Source organism: Saccopteryx bilineata, chromosome 4 (genome assembly GCF_036850765.1).
Source record: "Saccopteryx bilineata isolate mSacBil1 chromosome 4, mSacBil1_pri_phased_curated, whole genome shotgun sequence".
NCBI classification, from domain to species: domain Eukaryota; kingdom Metazoa; phylum Chordata; class Mammalia; order Chiroptera; family Emballonuridae; genus Saccopteryx; species Saccopteryx bilineata.
In genome coordinates, this window is record NC_089493.1 from 69835746 (window position 1) to 69855844 (window position 20099).

Sequence of the window (20099 nt, forward strand, 5' to 3'; positions counted from 1 at the left end):
CCATAGTTTTGAAAAAAGTTACCTGTTAAATAAGCAGATCTTGTGCTAACAGACTTGAGGTCATATAGAAAAGGAAATATGAATCATGATTTAAACATTTAAGCTGAAGTAGACATAATTATATGCTTAATTATGGAGTACAATTCAGCTATAAAGAATGAAATTTTTTATGAATTGCTGTGCAGTGATTTCTAAAATATATTTTTAAGTGAAAAAATGCAAAGTGCAAAAGAATATAAGTATGCTAGAGCAGTGGTCCCCAACCTCCCGGCCGCAGACCGGTACCAGTCCATGGGCCATTTGGTACTGGTCCACAGAGAAAGAATAAATAACTTACATTATTTCCGTTTTATTTATATTTAAGTCTGAACGATGTTTTATTTTTTTTTTTAATATTAATATTTTTTTTATTAAATTTAATGCAGTGACATTGATAAATCAGGGTACATATGTTGAGAGAAAATATCTCTAGATTATTTTGACATTTGATTGTGCTGTATACCCCTCCCGCAAAGTTAAATTGTCTTCTGTCACCTTCTATCTGGTTTTCTTTGTGCCCCTCCCCTCCCCTAACCCCTCTCTCCTTCTTCACCCCCTCCCCCCTCCCCCAACCCCCCCCGCCCCTGTTGCCATCACATTCTTGTTCATGTCTCTGAGTCTCATTTTTATGTCCCTTTTATGTATGGATTCATCTCAGTTTTTTTTCTGATTTACTTATTTCACTCCGTATAATGTTATCAAGGTCCATCCATGCTATTGTAAATGATCCGATGTCATCATTTCTTATGGCTGAGTAGTATTTCATAGTATATATGTACCAAAGTTTTTTAATCCACTCGTCCTCTGACGGACACTTGGGCTGTTTCCAGATCTTCGCTATTGTGAACAATGCTGCCACAAACATGCGGGTGCATTTCTCCTTTTCGAGCCGTTCTATGGTGTCCTTGGGGTATATTCCTAAAAGTGGGATAGCTGGGTCAAAAGGCGGTTCGATTTTCAGTTTTTTGAGGAATCCCCATACTGTTTTCCACAGTGGCTGCACCAGTCTGCATTCCCACCAGCAGTGCAGGAGGGTCCCCTTTTCTCCACATCCTCGCCAGCACTTATTCTGTGTTGTTTTGTTGATAAGCGCCATTCTGACTGGTGTAAGGTGATATCTCATTGTGGTTTTAATTTGCATTTCTCTAATGATTAGTGATATTGAGCATTTTTTCATATGCCTATTGGCCATCTGTATGTCCTCTTTGGAGAAGTGTCTATTCATCTCTTTTGCCCATTTTTGGATTGGGTTGTTTGTCTTCCTGGTGTTGAGTTTTACAAGTTCTTTATAAATTTTGGTTATTAACCCCTTATCAGATGTATTGTCAAATATGTTCTCCCATTGTGTAGTTTGTCTTTTTATTCTGTTCTTGTTGTCTTTAGCTGTGCAAAAGCTTTTTAGTTTGATATAGTCCCATTTGTTTATCCTGTCTTTTATTTCACTTCCCCGTGGAGATAAATCAGCAAATATATTGCTCCGAGAGATGTCGGAGAGCTTACTGCCTATGTTTTCTTCTAAGATGCTTATGGTTTCACGGCCTACATTCAAGTCTTATCCATTTTGAGTTTATTTTTGTGAGTGGTGTAAGCTGGTGATCTAGTTTCATTTTTTTGCAGGTAGCTGTCCAATTTTCCCAACACCATTTGTTAAAGAGGCTGTCTTTACTCCATTGTATTTCCTTACCTCCTTTGTCAAATATCAGTTGTCCATAGAACTGTGGGTTTATTTCTGGGTTCTCTGTTCTATTCCATTGATCTATATGCCTGTTCTTATGCCAGTACCAGGCTGTTTTGAGTACAATGGCCTTGTAGTATAACTTAATATCAGGAAGTGTGATACCTCCCACTTTATTCTTCTTTTTTAAGATTGCTGAGGCTATTCGTGTCCTTTTTTGGTTCCATATAAATTTTTGGAATATGTGTTCTCTATCTTTGAAGTATGTCATTGGTATTTTAATTGGTATTACATTGAATTTATAAATTGCTTTGGGTAATATAGACATTTTAATGATGTTTATTCTTCCTAACCATGAGCACGGTATATGCTTCCACTTGTTAGTATCTTCCTTGATTTCTTTTATCAATGTTTTGTAATTTTCCGAGTACAAGTCTTTAGTCTCCTTGGTTAAGTTTACTCCTAGGTACTTTATTTTTTTGGTTGTAATTGTGAAGGGGATTGTTTCCTTAATTTCTCTTTCTGACTGTTCATTGTTGGTGTATAAAAATGCTTCTGATTTCTGAGTATTGATTTTATATCCTGCCACTTTGCTGAATTTATTTATCAGGTCCAGTAGTTTTTTGACTGAGACTTTAGGGTTTTCTATATACAATATCATATCATCTGCAAATAATGATAGTTTTACTTCTTCTTTTCCAACTTGAATGCCTTTTATTTCTTCTTCTTGTCTGATTGCTGTGGCTAGGACTTCCAGGACTATGTTAAATAAGAGTGGTGAAAGGGGGCACCCCTGCCTTGTTCCTGATCTTAAGGGTATTGCTTTTAATTTTTGCCCATTGAGTATGATGTTGGCTGTGGGTTTCTCATAGATGGCTTTTATCATGTTGAGGTATGTTCCCTGTATTCCCACTTTGCTGAGAGGTTTGATCATGAATGGGTGCTGGATTTTATCAAATGCTTTTTCTGCATCTATTGAAATTATCATATGGTTTTTCTCCTTCTTTTTGTTTATGTGATGAATCACATTGATTGATTTACGAATATTGTACCAGCCTTGCCTCCCCAGAATAAATCCCACTTGATCATGGTGTATGATTTTTTCCATATATTGTTGGATCCGGTTTGCTAATATTTTGTTGAGGATTTTAGCATCTATATTCATCAGAGATATTGGCCTATAATTTTCTTTCTTTGTGTGGTCTTTGCCTGGTTTTGGAATCAGAATTATGCTCGCCTCATAAAAGGAGTTTGGAAGTCTTCCTTCCTCTTGAATTTTTTGGAATAGTTTGAGAAGGATAGGAGTTAGTTCTTCTTTGAATATTTGGTAGAATTCCGTTGTGAAGCCATCGGGCCCCGGACTTTTCTTTGTTGGGAGTTTTTTGATAACTGTTTCGATCTCCTTTGGTGTAATTGGTCTGTTTAAGTTTTCTGATTCTTCCAGATTGATTTTTGGAAGATTGTACGTTTCAAGGAATTTGTCCATTTCATCTAGGTTGTCTAGTTTTTTGGCATACAGTTCTTCATAGTATTTTCTTACAATATTTTGTATTTCTGTTGTGTCAGTTGTTATTTCTCCTGTCTCATTTCTAATTTTATTTATTTGAGTCCTCTCTCTCTTTTTCTTGGTGAGTCTACTTAAAGGTGCATCAATCTTGTTTACCTTTTCAAAGAACCAGCTCCTAGTTTCATTGATCTTCTGTATTGTTTCTTTAGCCTCTATGTCATTTATTTCTGCTCTGATCTTTATTATTTCCTTCCTTCTACTACATTTGGGCTTTACTTGCTGTTCTTTTTCTAATTCTTTTAGATGCAGGGTTAAGTTGTTTATTTGAGCTTTTTCTAGCTTCTGAAAGTGTGCCTGTAGTGCTATGAACTTCCCTCTCAGCACTGCTTTCGCTGTGTCCCATAAATTTTGAGTTGTTGTATGCTCATTGTCATTCGTTTCTAGGAATTTCTTTATTTCTTCTTTGATCTCATTCTTAATCCATTCATTATTTAATACCCTGCTATTTAGTTTCCATGTGTTTGAGAATTTTTGAGCTTTTCCGCTGTGATTCATTTCTAGTTTCATGCCGTTGTGATCGGAGAAAGTGCTTGATATGATTTCAGTCTTCTTAAATTTGTTGAGAGCACTTTTGTGCCCTAACATGTGGTCTATCCTAGAGAATGTACCATGAGCACTTGAAAAGAATGTATATTCTGCTGCTTTAGGGTGAAAGGTTCTGAAGATATCTATTAAATCGAGTTGATCTAGTGTTTCCAATAAGTCTGCTGTTTCTTTGTTAATTTTCTTTCTTGAGGATCTATCTAGTGATGTTAGTGGGGTATTGAAATCCCCTACTATTATAGTATTGCTGTTGATCTCGCCCTTTAAATCCATCAAAGTCTGTTTTATATATTTGGGTGCTCCTATATTAGGTGCATAGATATTTATAATAGTTATATCTTCCTGTTGGATTACTCCCTTTATCATTATGTAGTGGCCTTCTTTATCTCTTACTATATCCTTTGTTTTAAAGTCCAATTTGTCTGATATAAGTATTGCTACCCCAGCTTTTTTTTCATTTCCGTTTGCATGAAACATTTTTTTCCATCCTTTTACCTTCAATCTGTGTGTGTCTTTTGTTCTAAGGTGTGTCTCTTGTAGACAACATATGTATGGGTCCTGTTTTCTTATCCATGCAGCTACCCTATGTCTTTTGATTGGATCATTTAATCCATTTACATTTAAGGTTATTATTGATATGTAGTTGTTTATTGCCATTTTCTTCTTTAAAGGTGTATTCCTTTTTCTTTTTTTTTTTTCTGTATTCTTTTCCCACTTTATCTGTTTACACCAGGCCCCTTAATATTTCCTGCAGCATTGGTTTGGTTGTAATGAATTCCTTGAGTTGTTTTTTGTCTGGGAAGCTTTTTATTTCTCCTTCAATTTTAAACGATAGCCTTGCTGGATAAAGTAGTCTTGGTTGTAGGTTCTTGTTCTGCATTACTTTGAATATTTCTTGCCATTCCCTTCTGGCCTCAAGTGTTTCTGTTGAGAAGTCAGATGTCATCCTTATGGGGGCTCCTTTGTAGGTGATAACTTTTTTTTCTCTTGCAGCTTTTAATATTTTCTCTTTATCGCTTAGCTTTGGTATTTTAATTATGATGTGTCTTGGTGTAGGTTTCTTTGGGTTTCTCTTTAATGGAGTCCTCTGTGCTTCTTGGATTTGTGAGAGTTTCTCTTGCATTAATTTAGGGAAGTTTTCAGCTATGATATGATTGAACAAAGTCTCTATCCCTTGTTCTTTTTCTTCTTCTTCAGGAACCCCTATGATGCGGATGTTATTTCTCTTCATGTTGTCACAGAGCTCTCTAAGAGTTTCCTCTGACTTTTTGAGTCTTTTTTCTCTTTTCTTCTCTGCTTTCATGCCTTCATTCCAGTTGTCTTCTAACTCTCTGATTCGATCCTCTGCTCTATCTATCCTGTTTTTAATTCCTTCCATTGTGGTCTTTATTTCTGATGTTGTATTTGTCGTCTCCAACTGATTCTTTTTTATACTTGCTATTTCTTTATTTAGGTTTTCAAACTCCCCCTCCATTGTTGTTCTAAGATCCCTAAGCATCCTTACAATCATTATTTTGAACTCCGCATCTGGAAGTTTGATTATTTCCATATCACTCAGTTCATCTCTCGAAAGTGTCTCTTGTGGTTTCATTTGGATTGCACTCCTTTGTTTTCTCATCTTTTTTTTTTTTATTTGTAGAGTTGATTGAGTCTAGGCTTGGTGTTGTCTGCCTCCAGTTTTCAGTTGTGTTATTTTTAGGTCTTCGTGGGTTGGTATCAGCTATTATTTGTAATCCACTTTCGGATTTGGGCAGCTTTGAAGTCTTGATTTGTTTGTTTTCTTAACAGGTGATAGTCTTGTTAACTGATCTCAGCAGGGGGCTTCCTTGAAACTGTATCCAGGAATGCTGTGGGTGTAACCTGAGACGCTGAAGGTCTCTTCCTCCAACTAATCTCACTGGGGGCAGGGTTTTTTCTCTCAGCTTCAGTAGGGGGAGGTGTATCTCAGATATCCATGGAGACCTGAGTTACTGCCCCTCCTCCCCACTTCTTGTTTTCAGCTGTGTCTTGTGCTGATTGGAGCTGGATAGATGTCCGGAGATCTCTGATCCGGAAGCACTTCAGCTCTGTTTTGTGAAAGGTTCAGTCCCTCCCCCAGCTATGGCCGCCTCCAGCACGAATGAGTCAGCTTTTTTTTTTTTTTTTTTTTTTTTTTTTTTCCTGAAGCTGGAAACAGGGAGAGACAGTCAGACAGACTCCCGCATGCGCCTGACCGGGATCCACCCGGCACGCCCACCAGGGGCGATGCTCTGCCCATCCTGGGCGTCGCCATGTTGCGACCAGAGCCACTCTAGCGCCTGAGGCAGAGGCCACAGAGCCATCCCCAGCGCCCGGGCCATCTTTGCTCCAATGGAGCCTTGGCTGCGGGAGGGGAAGAGAGAGACAGAGAGGAAAGCGCGGCGGAGGGGTGGAGAAGCAAATGGGCGCTTCTCCTGTGTGCCCTGGCCAGGAATCGAACCCGGGTCCTCCGCACGCTAGGCCGACGCTCTACCGCTGAGCCAACTGGCCAGGGCGAGTCAGCTTTTTTATTTTGTTTCTTGCATACCTTAGCCCCTCACAGTCTGTCCCTCTCCCTGTCTTTTCCACTTGGGAGATAAGCTGGTCTTTTCAACCCACCTTGCTCCCTGGTCGCCAGGTAAGTGGCTGTGAGCAGTAGTTTCTGCTCTTTTTCCTCTGTGAAATCATCTCTGGGCTCTCAGCCTCACCCCCCCTCCTTCCCTTCCTGTAAGCAGAGGAGATTCAGGCACTCCTTACCAGGATTATTGTGGCTTCCTCTTTGCTCCTTGGTTTTTGAGAGCTGTTCTTGCAGTTCAGTGTTGGTTTTTCATGCTGATTTTTTCTAAATTGATTTGTATTCCAGTTTGGTGTTGAGAGCTGGGTGTCTGTGCATCCGCCTACTCCGCTGCCATCTTCTCTCTCCTGACTTGTTTCTTTACAAACAATTGACTTTACTCCCGATGTTTTATTTTTAAAAAATGACCAGACTCCCTCTGTTACATTTGTCTAAGACTCACTCTGGACGCTTGTCTCAGTCACGTGATACATTTATCCATCCCACCCTAAAGGCCGGTCCGTGAAAATATTTTCTGACATTAAACCGGTCCGTGATCCAAAAAAGGTTGGGGACCACTGTGCTAGAGTATAGTACCTCTCATTTAATAAAGAAAGAGATATAAGAAAATATACAAGTATTCATCTATTTGTAAGAAGGATAACCAGAAAAAAAAATATTTTAATGGTTTATTAATAAAATTATTGCCTGACCAAGCAGTGGCACAGTGGATAGAGCATCAGACCAGGACGCATAGGACCCTGGTTCGAGACCCCAAGGTTGCCAGCTTGAGCACGGGCTCATCTGGTTTGAGCAAGGCTCCCTAGCTTGAGCCCAAGGTCACTGGCTTGAGCAAGGGGTCACTCAGTCTGCTGTAGCTCCCTGGTCAAGGCACATATGAGAAAGCAATCAATGAACAACTAAGGTGCCGCAACGAAGAACTGATGCTTCTCGTCTCTCTCCCTTCCTGTCTGTCCCTTTCTTTTCCTCTCTCTGACTCTGTCTCACAAAAAAATAAATTTAAAAAAAATAAAATTATTAAAGCCCAAAGGATATAATGGCCTAAAGTTTGGGAGCAAAGTTAATATACTTTTAAGTAGCTTCAGATATGATCAATCAATTGATAATTATGCAAATCAGTTTCTGATAGAGTATGTTGCTTAGCTCTTGTTTCCTTTATGTTCTGGCTATCTGGAAATACATTAACATGAATACCCTTTGTTATAAACTACCTTTCTAGAAAGAGACATGTATAACTTCAAAGATTAAAGACAAATATGCATTTATGTCTGATATACATTCTTCTGAGGTAGGCTTTAAACTTTTCTTAGTATAGTAGTAATTATTCTACTAGGAGAGTAGATTATTAAATGTGGAGAATATGAAAGGGTTTTTTGTTATAATTGTTGCTTAGTTATTGAATCACATCATAACAATTGAACAGTTTTAGTGATAATATTCTTTTGAAAAGTTACATCAGAAAATAACTGGACAAAATAATAGAGTAACCTCTTTTGATTTTAGGTGGGCTTGGATTTTACAGGATATCTTGGGGATTGCTTTCTGTCTGAATTTAATTAAAACACTGAAGTTACCCAACTTCAAGGTAAGATATACTACTCTGCTAGTTAAAATAATTTTTTCTTTTTAAAGAAAAACTTTATTGAGGTATAATTTATATATAATAAAGTATACCCATTTTAAGTGTGAAGTTTATTGAAATTTTATAAACATATAACTTTGTAACCACTATTTCAGTCAAGTTAATATTTCTCATCAAGATCTCTGTCATGCCCTTTTGCAATCAGTCTTAAACCCTCACTTGAGGTAACCACTGATTTGTTAGCTAAAATATTTTTTAATTCAGAAAATTCTTACAGGACTAAATATCATGGAAGAACATTTCTTTGATTCAGTGATTCTTTTTCAAAAAAGATTGGGATAGAGAAGGTAAAAGTTTTAATGTGATTTGTAGAATAAAACTACAAATAGTAATAAGCATTAATGCTTTTTAAAAATAATGTTCAAATGTATGTTCACATATTTTTAACTTGAAAAATAATATCTCTTAATTTAGATATAGGAAGTTTGACCTTTAAATTTGTTTCTCTCAACAGTCATGTGTGATACTTCTAGGCCTTCTCCTCCTCTATGATGTGTTTTTTGTTTTCATAACACCATACATCACAAAGGTATGATATTTTTTAAATCCTAAAAGATGAGACTTTTAAACCTGCTCTTAGATTATTGGTTTTGCAGATATTTACCCTTCAGTGAGTTCTAATTCTCTTAAGAAAATTGTCATTGAAATTGGCCTTATACTTGAGGTGGTGAACACATAATAAATACAGTGTACAGATAATGTGTTGTAGAATTGTGCACCTGAAACCTCTATATTTTTGTTAACCAGTCTCACCCCTATAAGTTCAAATAAAAAAAGAAAAAGAAAACAGAAATGAGCCCTTTTTTTTTGTATTTTTCTGAAGTTGGAAACGGGGAGGCAGACTCCCGCATGCGCCCGACCGGGATCCACCCGGCATGCCCACCAGGGGGCGATGCTCTGCCCATCTGGGGCGTTGCTCTGTTGCAACCAGAGCCATTCTAGCACCTGAGGCCACAGAGCCATCCTCAGCGCCCGGGCCAACTTTGCTCCAATGGAGCCCTGGCTGCGGGAGGGGAAAAGAGAGTCAGAGAGGAAGGAGAGGGGAGGGGTGGAGAAGCAGATGGGCGCTTCTCCTGCGTGCCCTGGTCGGGAATCAAACCCGGGACTCCTGTGCAGCAGGCCGATGCTCTACCACTGAGCCAACTGGCGAGGGCCTAGAAATGAGCCTTTTAATAGAGGATATTTTTAAGCCTTTAAGCCATTTTACTAAATAAAAAATGATGTCTCCTGACTGATGTGAATGTGAGAATGTCTATAAATTTGCTTCCTACCCATTTTAAAGTAATGTTCTTTATAAATGACACAATGTTTGCTGTAGAAAATATAGTCAGCAAAAATAATAAAAATATGTCATTGCTACTTTCATTACCGCACTGGAAATCTAAAGACCTAGAGCAATGGTCAGTAAACTCATTAGTCAACAGAGCCAAAAGCAACAGTACAACGATTGAAATTTCTTTGAGAGCCATTATTTTTTAAACTTAAACTATATAGGTAGGTACATTCCTTATCGAGGTAGCGCCTGCACGTGGTATTTTGTGGAAGAGCCACACTCAAGGGACCAGAGAGCCGCGTGTGGCTCGCAAGCCACAGTTTGCCGATCACTGACCTGGAGTGTAGCTCTGTAACCTCATAACCTAGACCGGCCAGTTGGCTCTTTGTGCTTCGGTGACCTAAGCCATCGTGGGGAGGGGTATTACTAGCATTTCATCTTCCCTCTTCCATCAGTAAAATTCTTTTGGTTGCAGCTGATGGAACCTTGCCTCCCCTTTCTGTACTAAAATATTCCCATCTCTCCAGGCTGTGTGTAGAGGCCAGGGTGGGACTGGCCTCAGGAGAAACTAGAACACAGGGCCACGTGTGCTCCCTTTCTGCTTCTGTCCATTTGTTCATTGTCACAGACTGGCCTTTTCCATAAGGTTCAAATCAGAGCAGCTGGTAGCTCCCCGGTCATCTGTTTGTAGCTCTGGCACTAGCTCCTCGATAACGTGAGGGTGCTGTTCTCAGAATAAGGGAGAGCTGTTGGGTGAGAGTGGTGGTCTTTCATTATTTGCCCAGTTTTTCTACGTTGTCCCTATTCCTGTCTCATAAATATATATTTGATTACTGCTTAATTCTCCCACTTTCTCCATTTTTGAGTCTTGCCTTATAACTTGGTCATCTCTATATCCTTTGTCACTCTCACACGTTTAATATTTGATAGTATAATTACTACTTTTTCCCCCCACTAGTTCTTTAATCCATTCTTTAGCCACTGCCGTCTGTGAAATGACTATAAAACTCTGCACTTGCTATGATGGTGTAAGACAAGCATATGCCCCATTGGGGAGCTAAAATTGAGACTAGGTAGCAAATGTAGTTAACTGTCCCAATTAGCTACCCAAACCGTTTCACAAGCACTGTTCTGTGCCTTGATGATGAGCCATTTGACTCATTGACTTCATTTGCAGTAGTTCCACAGAAAATTATAGGACTAGTATTACGGATTATCAAAAATGTTAATTTATTAAAGCATTTTTAAAAGTTCTATCTAAAGTTGTATTAGTTTGTATCAATTTATTTGGTTCAAAATGTTTCTGTCAATTCCATCAGATCTCATAATGAAAGTAAAGCGTTCTCCCTTTTACAAAGCCATTGTCACAGGTCCACAGATCATTATATATAGTATATAACACATATAGTTTACAATGGTTATAGCTATAAACTGTAGCTAAATTCTTGTTTTAAAATAATTTTTCTGCTCTTGCCAATTAGCTCTGTCAGTTAAGAGCATTGCCCCAAAACGAGATGGTTGCTGGTTCTATACCCGGTCAGGGCACACACAGGAAGCAACCAGTGAGTACTTGACTGAGTGGAATAACAAATGAATACTTCCCTTCCTCCTCCCCTCTCTCTCCCTCCATCTCTCTCCTTCTCTCTGTCTCTTATCAATAAATAAAAAAATTAAGCGCTGTCCAGATAGTTCAGTTGGTGGGAATGTTGTCCCAGAGCATGGAGGGTGCCGGTTCGATTCCCTGGTCAGGACACATACAGGGGCAGCTTGATGTTCCTGTTTCTCTCTCCCTGCCTCTCTCAAAAATAAAAAGTAACAATAATAATTTTTCCATTCTGTTTTAGCATTAGTATTGCTTTTTAAATGTCAACCGTGTGTGCCAGCAAACTACTTCCAATCTCTAAACATAAGTTTTAGAATTTTAAAGTCTAGCGTAATAATAAAGATATATTTCAGCCCTTTTTCTTCCTCTGTGCTCAGGAAATTTTTCATCTTTTTTTCCATCTTAGTTCTCACTAGGAATGTGATTTCTAGCAATCTAATCAGGTGGAAAATATTTAAAGTGCTGTTTGTTCACGGTGTAGAATTTACTTTGACAGCTTCTTCTCATTTGGTTTGTTTTTATTGAGGCAGCAGACCTTACTTCTAGTAGGTAACTCAAAATGAAAATCAGATGCATAATTTCTGATTTTTGTGGTTCTCACTAAAAATTTTAAGGATTAAATGTTGGACATTCTAATGATATTCTTGACCCTGGTATTAGTAAACTTTAATGCGCTAGCAGAGCTGGTGGCTGTGAGTACAGGCACTAAGAGCCTGTCTTTATTTCTGTTTCATCCACCATGGTTTTTGTCCAGTATTTTGAATATAGCAGTTACTCAGATATCTTTGAATGTATGAGAGGATGTCAAGAATTCTTTTTATTTATTTATTTATTTTTAATTTATTGATTGATTTTAGAGAGAGAAGAAGGGAGGGCGAGAGAAAGACAGAAACATTTATCTTTTTCTATATGTGACCTGACTGGGGATCAAATTATAAACTTTGCACATCAGGATGATGCTGTAACCAACCAAGCCATCCTGCCAGGGTCCGGTCTTCAGTTAAGTGTTTTAAATAACAATTAGAAAACCAAACTCTTTATCTGAAAATTTAATCACATGATGGGAATTTGCTAGAAGAACCATATTCAATATTAGGTAGTTTTTTAAACTCTTGTAATTAACACTTCCGTAACCTGAAACTTAAGATGAGGAAGATTTCTGTAGCTAGGGAATTTATCCTTCTTTCTGTTTAGCTCAGGTATCAGTGAAGTCCCCTTTAAAACACTCCAGTGATTTCTCCTATGTACCCTACCCACATGTAAAATATTGTATTATAGTTAGTAAATAAAATTTTCCTAAAATTCAGCATTTATTTATCTTCAACTACCTGTTTTGGCGATACATTTAGCATAATGTGAAGTTGCTTACCTCAACATGTTTCCCTTCTCCACAACAGACTTGGTTGGCTCTCTGGAAAGAACTTTTTAAATGAACTCTTCACACAGCCCACATTAAAACAATCTGAGCCAGACACAAGGGAGGAAATTCAGCTAAGGTTAATGTTTTGATTGGGACATAAAACCAGGCAGGGCTGACATTGGACAGGAGTTAAGCTAGAGAAGCTTCTCAAGTTCTTTAGGGCTGGGTCTCTTCAAGTTTGGCTTCATTGTTATTGCTGTGAGTAGCCAGAGGTCAAATGTATATTTATTCAAATAAAGTTACCACTATTTATTACAAATCTAAATAAATGTTTTTAATTTCTTGTGTCCCTATAAATTGTTATTGCCAAAAAATGACTAAGGACACGTAGTATATGACATAATACATAGAACTAAAAGCACAAAATATTATAGCCCCTTAGAAATGCTGGATATTAGTTGTCAGTACAAATCAGTGCTCAGCATTTCACTACGAATAAGCTGTGTATGGTTTATCTGTGAGTTGTTTCTGGAAATTGTTGGGTTCTGATAAAGTGGAGCATTGTGCTCAGTGGATTTGATTTTAGACGACTCCAAATTTTGCTATTTACAGAGATTGTTTTAGGAAAAAAGCTATCTGTATTGCATTTTTTACTGATCTATAGTAGCCTATAAACTGTGGGGCCAAATCATTCTTGAATGTGGGCTGATTGTTCTCTTTAAGTGATTGTACAATTTCTTTCATCTTCCTTCTCAATTTTAGAACGGCGAGAGTATCATGATTGAACTTGCAGCTGGACCTTTTGGAAATAATGAAAAGGTAGCGATGGCAATTAAACAGAAATGGCTGCCAGTGTATGTATGTGTGTCCAGTTAATAATTTGCCTTCCTGTGTAATTCATTGGTCTTGTAGTGCATGTTAAGGTATTGTAAAACTTTATTTCTCACAAAATATAGCCCTTTTCTTAGTTATTCTAAATTATTAAATACCTATTGACTTGGGTTTCATCCTAGAATGATGGAAACTTGGTGGAAGCCACTGCTCAACCCTCAGCTCCCCATGAGAAAGTAAGGATTGTATTTCAGATATGTTCATTGGACTTTTTAAATTATACCCTCTGAGACAAGACTCTTCTTTGGGGAAAAAAATCCAGATTGAAAAAAAAAGATCTGTTTCAAGGCCTGAGTCCTATTTTTGCTAAAAAGGGTAAAAAGGTTAGATGTGGGGTTACTAGATTCTGTACGCTTAACCCTACATGTGTTTTATTTTTCCAAAACGACATATCTGTTTCTTTCAAGCTTTCTATTCACTGAGTATATATGTGTCTAGTTTATGTTCTCTGATTTCAAATTCTTCTGAATGTCCATTTTAAAATGTTAATCCAATTATTCTAATATTAATCCTTCCCTTTCTAAAAAATATGGGTAAAGATTCCTAAGAGGTTTATTGTTGGCCTTTTCTTTTTTTAATACTTACAGTTACCAGTAGTCCTCAAGGTACCAAAGCTGGCCTATTTCTCAGTTATGAGTGCATGTGTCATGCCAGTTTCGATATTGGGTTTTGGAGACATTATTGTACCAGGTAAGCAATTGTTTGTAACAATTTTGTAAAAATATACTGTTTAAATTTGTCAAATGTATAGCATCTGTTAAAACTTACCTATACCGCATTAAGTATTTCTGCCTATTGCTAGAGCTGGGATCAGTGACAAAGGAAGAAAAAAAGCATTTTGAGTGGTAGAAGACAAAACCCAATTGGTAACAACCAAAGTATATCTTCTATGGCTCAAAAAATGTCTTAGAGGAAGCAACTAGATCAGTTTGACCTTCCTTAAGAAAGTGTATACCAAAACCCTTTTTAAAATTTGAATTTAATGATACCAAATGTAGTATAGTTTTTGTTTCTTCTATTTTAAAATAATAGTTATGTTTTAGGAAACATGATTTTGAAGGGAAACATAATAAACACTGCCTTATAGGGCACTATAATATAAAAAAGTACAGCAAAGGGTAGAGTTGATCAGCTTCTCCTAAATGTCTTCTCTGACAGTTACTATAGTTCTTCATTGTTTTCTTCACTGGGCTACCTATAAATAAACTTAATTTTAGCCCATTAATATACTTCAGAATTTTTTTTAAGAAGAATCTTTTTTTTTTAATTGATTTTTAGAGAGAAGGAGAGAAAGAGGGGGGAGAAATGGGAAGCACCAACTTGTAGTAGCATTATACAACACTCGTATGTGCCTTGACCAGGCAAGCCCAGGGTTTCAGACCAGCAACCTCAGTGTTCCAAGTTGAATGCTTTATCCACTGCATCACCATAGGTTAGGCAGTAGTTTAGAATTGATATTTCCCAATCAGCTCATACTTGGTCCTTCCTCACTTTTCTTACTATCTCCACAGCTACTAACTACCTGTGGATGGGTAAAGAGTACTGGCTCTTCTGAAAAAAACCATTTGATTTACATAGTAAAACAGGTAGAGAGAAAATGTATTACCTTATGAGATGAGTTGGTGGGCAGAGTCCAGTGTAGCAACAGTCATGGTTCAGTGAGTCCCCATTCACAGAACTGATAAAGCAGGGAGAGCATTCTGTTGAGTAACCTGAAGGTTTTTGCTTTTTGTGTTTTTTCTTTATTTATTGATTTTTTTTTTTTTAGGGAGAGAGAGAAAAACATCTATTTGTTTCACTTTTTTTCCCCACTATGTATAGTAAAAATAACGAGAATCAATCAAGGAACTAATTTGATTAATTATATAGGGACCAAACCTAATTAATCTAAACAACCAATAAAAATAGTAAAATTATTTTATAACACTTAAATAGTTAAATGTCATTCTTACTATTTCATAAGTGTGTTTAATTAATAAATACAATCTGAATTTCTTTTCTGGAGAGGGTGAACAAATTTCTTAAAAGAAATAGGTAATAAAATGAGTTCTTTTTGCATACTTGCATGTTTGCAAAAGAAAGCTTATATTTAATTTTTATTTGAACTCTGTGTTAAAACTCCAAATTATTTTATTCTACTAGGAAGGGAGACTTTGATCACAATTTGAAATTGCCTTCCCTGATGCTCTTTTAATACATTTCTTTATAATGCTACCTTAAAATGTTCTTGCCTGACCTGTGGTGGCATAGTTGATGGAGCATCAACCTGGAACACTGAGGTTCTAGGTTCAAGGCCCTGGACTTGCCCAGTCAAGGCGCATATGACCGTAAACAAGGAACAAAAGTAAAGCAACTATGAGTTGATTCTTCTCACTTCCCCCCCACTCTGTAAAAAAAAAACTTAAATGTTCTTAACACTATATATCAACAGACATACAGAACATTATAATCAACAACAACAAAGCATATGCACTTCTCAAATGTACATGGAACATTTTCCAGGATATGTTAGACCATACAACAAACCTTACCAAATTTTAAAAGAATGAAATTATACCAAGAATAGTTTCTGACCATAATGGTATGAAACTAGAAATCAAAAAAAGAAAAAATAAACTGGAATAAAAAATAAATTTTAAAAAACTGGAATATTAGAAGCACATAAAATTTAAATAGCACACCCCTTAAACAACCAGTATCTCAAAGGAACATTTAAAAGGAAAATTAAAAAGTAGCTCGAGACAAACAAAAAGAGAATCATAGCATTTCAAATCTTATGGGATACTGTTAAAGCAATTCTACGAAGTTTATAGCAATAAGCATTTACATCAAGAATATAAAAATCACATATAAATGACCTAACTTTACACATTAAGAAACTAGAAAATGAAGAACAAACTAAGCCCAAAGTTAGCAGAAGGCAGGAAATAAAAATTAGAGCAGAAATAAGTCAAATAGGAAATGTGAAAACAATAGAAAAGATTAACGAAAATAAGAATTGATTCTTTAAAAAGATAAAATTGGCCCTGGCTGGTTGGCTCAGTGGTAGAGCATTGTCCCAACATGTGGAAGTCTTGAGTCTATTCCCAGTCAGGGCACACAGGGGAGGCAACCATCTGCTTCTCCCCCGCCCCCTTCTCTTTTTCTCTCTCTTCCCCTTCCCACAGCCATGGCTCTATTGATTTGAGCATGTTGGCCCTGGGCACTGAGGATGGTTCTGTTCAGCCTCTGCCTCAGGCACTAAAAATAGCTCAGTTGCAAGCATGGCCCAAATGGGCAGAGGATCAGCCCCAGACAGGTGTTGCTGGGTAGATCTCGGTCTGGGTGCATGCAGGAATCTGTCTCTATCTCTCCTACTCTCACTTAAAAGAAATAAAATAAAATAAAATTGACAAACCTTTTAGCTAAACTAACCAAAAAAAAAGAGGACCCAAATCAATAAAATGATAAATGAAAGAAGAGATATTGCAACTAATACTACAGAAATATAAAAATGTTCTCCATGACATGAGATAGTAAGCAGCTAATAAAAGCCATGTTGTTAAAGACTGTTAACTGGTTTGGGAAAATGTTTAAAACATGGCATTAAGTAAAAAAATTAGCATATAGTATTTTGTCCAGAATTTCAAGGGGGGGGGTTGGTTTTTTTTGTGTGTTTTTTTGACAGAGACAGTGAGAGAGTCAGAGAGAGGGACAGAAAGGGACAGACAGGAAGGGAGAGAGATGAGAAGCATTAATTCTTCATTGTGTCACCTTAGTTGTTCATTGATTGCTTTCTCATATGTGCCTTGACTGGGGGGCTCCAGCAAAGCGAGTGACCCCTTGCTCAAGCCAGCCACCTTAGGCTCAAGCCAGCAACCTTGGGCTTCAAGCCAGCGACCTTTGGGCTCAAGCCAGCGACCATGGAGTCATGTCTGTGATTCCACGCTCAAGCCAGTGAGCCCGCGCTCAAGCCAGTGACCTTGGGGTTTCGAACTTGGGTCTTCCACGTCCCAATCCAACACTTATCTACTGCTCCACCGCCTGCTCAGGGCGGAATTTCAGGTACTTTACTGTTCTCATGATGCAAAAATGAAAGTTAAATACAAACCAGCATGTATTGTTGCCATAATTAGTTGCTATTGTGGTTTTAAGAGGATAATATGGAGTTTTTTTTCTTTTAAGGCCTGTTGATTGCATACTGTAGAAGATTTGATGAGCAGACTGGTTCTTCTTATATATACTATGTCTCTTCCACAATTGGTAAATTTTTTGTTTTTACTTTTTATAATTTTATTTTTTAATGGGGTGACATCAATAAATCAGGATACATATATTCAAAGATAACAAGTCCAGGTTATCTTCTCGTTCAATTATGTTGCATACCCACCACCCAAAGTCAGATTGTCCTCTGTCACCTTCTGTCTTGTTTTCTTTGTGCCCCTCCCACCCCCTATCCCTCTCCCATTCCCCCCTCCCCCCCGTAACCACCACACTCTTATCAATGTCTCCTAGTTTCACTATTATGTCCCACCTACATATGGAATAATACAGTTCCTGTTTTTTTCTGATTTACTTATTTCGCTTCGTATCATGTTATCAAGATGTTTTTACTTTTTATAATGTTGAATTGTATTATCTGTAGGAAAATGTAGAGGTCTAAAAAATAACTCTGAATTCTAACTCTTCAACATTAACTAATAAGACAATTTTTTTCCATCAAAAAGGAATAAGTATACTTTACTACCTATATCACAAGGTTTTTGAGGTTTAAAAAGAAAATCATATGTGAAAGAAAAACATTAGGTTCTACATATAAAATGCTTATTAGAGCACATGGCACACAAGTATCAATAAATTATATAATACTGTATTTAAAAAAACACAATGAATTACTATATTTATATACATAAATTTATGGCACAATAACATTCACCTAGGATAGCAGAAGTAGTTGTTAATTATCCCTCTGTTTCTATTATTGAGAACTGACAAGAGAAGGAAGCCAAAAAATGCTACTTCTGAACATATCAAATAGATATTTTAAAGTCCATACACCAGAGTTCTTTTAGGTAAATGGCCTGCACCAGAGCCAATTTGGTCCTGTTCTAGCAAGGTTTTCCTTTTAATTCCACAGTCAAATTAAATCTAGTAAATTAAAAGTGTACATTAGCAGTAGAGAAGGGTGTTGCTAGAAATAGGTACCCTGACAAAAAAAAGAATAGCTAAGTGAATGAAGAGATGAAAGAGACAAAACAAAAGGAAAAAGAAAACCAATTTAAGGCTATTAAGTATGTACTTTCTAAAAGCATTAAAATATTAAGAGCCTAGCACTAATTAGTGTGATACAATAAAAGAATACTCAATGAAAAGACATATAATAGGACTGTCAATTCTGCTTGGTAACTTTGGACAACTCACTTAACTTTCCTGGTCCTCCATTGTCTCGTCTGTAAAATGAGGAGGTAGACTAAATTTGTCTGTAAAGGCCCTTTTAGCTCCAGTATTCTTAGATCCTGTGTTCATAATGGGACCCTGAATCAGTGAGAAAAGATAAAATATTTGGTATGCTCTTATTGAAGAAGTTCCGGAAGTATATAATCAGTATTAGAAAGATTTTTCAGAGTAACCATTAGTACCTATAGGTACAAATTTTAGTCACCTAAATTGTAGGACAATTTACAATCTGAATGGTTACAAATACATGAGACTTTTTTGAATTACTATCTTTATCTGTGGTTGATGTTTGGAATAATTATAATTGAAATAATGTTTTCAAATTTTTCAAAAGCTCTGTAGAATTTCTTTTCAAATTACTATCTCGGAAAATAATGAAATTATGAAAAGAAGTCATAGCGTAAAATTGTCCTCAAATACTTGAAAACCAGTACTTCAACTGGGGAGTTAAAGTCCACCTTGGGAGGCATTCAGAAATGACTAATACTTGGTGTTCTCTTTGCAGCCTATGCTGTTGGCATGATACTTACGTTTGTTGTTCTGGTGCTGATGAAAAAGGGGCAACCTGCTCTCCTCTATTTAGTACCTTGCACACTTATTACTGCCTCAGTTGTTGCTTGGAGACGTAAAGAAATGAAAAAGTTCTGGAAAGGTAGCAGCTATCAGGTATGTGCTTATATTTCAACTATCAAGTTGTGTTATGAAATAATTCACTGATTAACTTTGGTTAGGAACTGCCTATAAATACCAAAGCTCTTATGTGCCAAACATTTATCTTGGATCTCTCAGGCTTTCCTTTAAGTTTTTTCCACTACTGTCCCCTTCCTGTCCACCTGCTGCATCATCAGTTCTCATCACCACTGTGGTCTGATGCCAAGATCCTGGTGACTCAAGAAAAAAACTACCAGGAAGGAGTGGGAGGGCATCAGGGAAAAGCAAAACACATTTCAACATGAGTTTTCAAAATCCACACAAAAGTAGACTTCATGGAATATAAGACTGTATTTGACTGAATTTTGAGACTGACATTAGCTATTTATGTATAATGAGTGTCCTCAGGTTTTGCAGATATAAAGTACTATGTCCTCTTCAGCATCTAAACAGGCCTAAGTAAATTAAATAGGGCACTCATTTTAGAGATCAAAATTGACCTTTCTATAAAATTCCAGAACACAGAAAATGTTAATACCAAACTCTATTATGTTTGAGTTGTTTCTTCATTAAAGTTAAACTCCTTTCTTGCTTTTCTGAATGTTCTTGGTATTCCCATAAAGTTTATTTTAAAATTGAAGAGGATTGTGAAACCCTAGCCTTTGGGGTCAGGGTCATAGCATTGGTCCCCTCATGAGGCAGCCAGCTCTGCTTTGCCCTGTTACAGCAGGCTGCCCTCCTGCATCCATCCTCATGCGTGCGTGTCAGTGGTTGCATGAACAAAGCAGAGATACTTTTGGGTGTATGGCTGCAATTCTGTTAGTAGATAAACAGTTCAAAGTTTATA

General features: G+C 37.1%; 1 protein-coding gene across 3 annotated transcripts in view; it reads left to right on the top strand.

The window, feature by feature from the left end:
* The window catches only part of SPPL2A (signal peptide peptidase like 2A), a 66435-nt gene that overhangs the window by 32891 nt on the left and 13445 nt on the right, over positions 1 to 20099 (top strand). For 2 of the 3 annotated variants that reach the window (XM_066276392.1, XM_066276390.1), the window contains exons 9-15: positions 7900 to 7981; positions 8493 to 8567; positions 13037 to 13093; positions 13288 to 13341; positions 13753 to 13855; positions 17330 to 17407; positions 19107 to 19267. In XM_066276392.1, the coding sequence (XP_066132489.1) occupies positions 7900 to 7981; positions 8493 to 8567; positions 13037 to 13093; positions 13288 to 13341; positions 13753 to 13855; positions 17330 to 17407; positions 19107 to 19267 (610 nt within the window). The remainder of the gene's footprint in view (positions 1 to 7899; positions 7982 to 8492; positions 8568 to 13036; positions 13094 to 13287; positions 13342 to 13752; positions 13856 to 17329; positions 17408 to 19106; positions 19268 to 20099) is intronic. The other variant, XM_066276393.1, reaches the window with a different exon arrangement.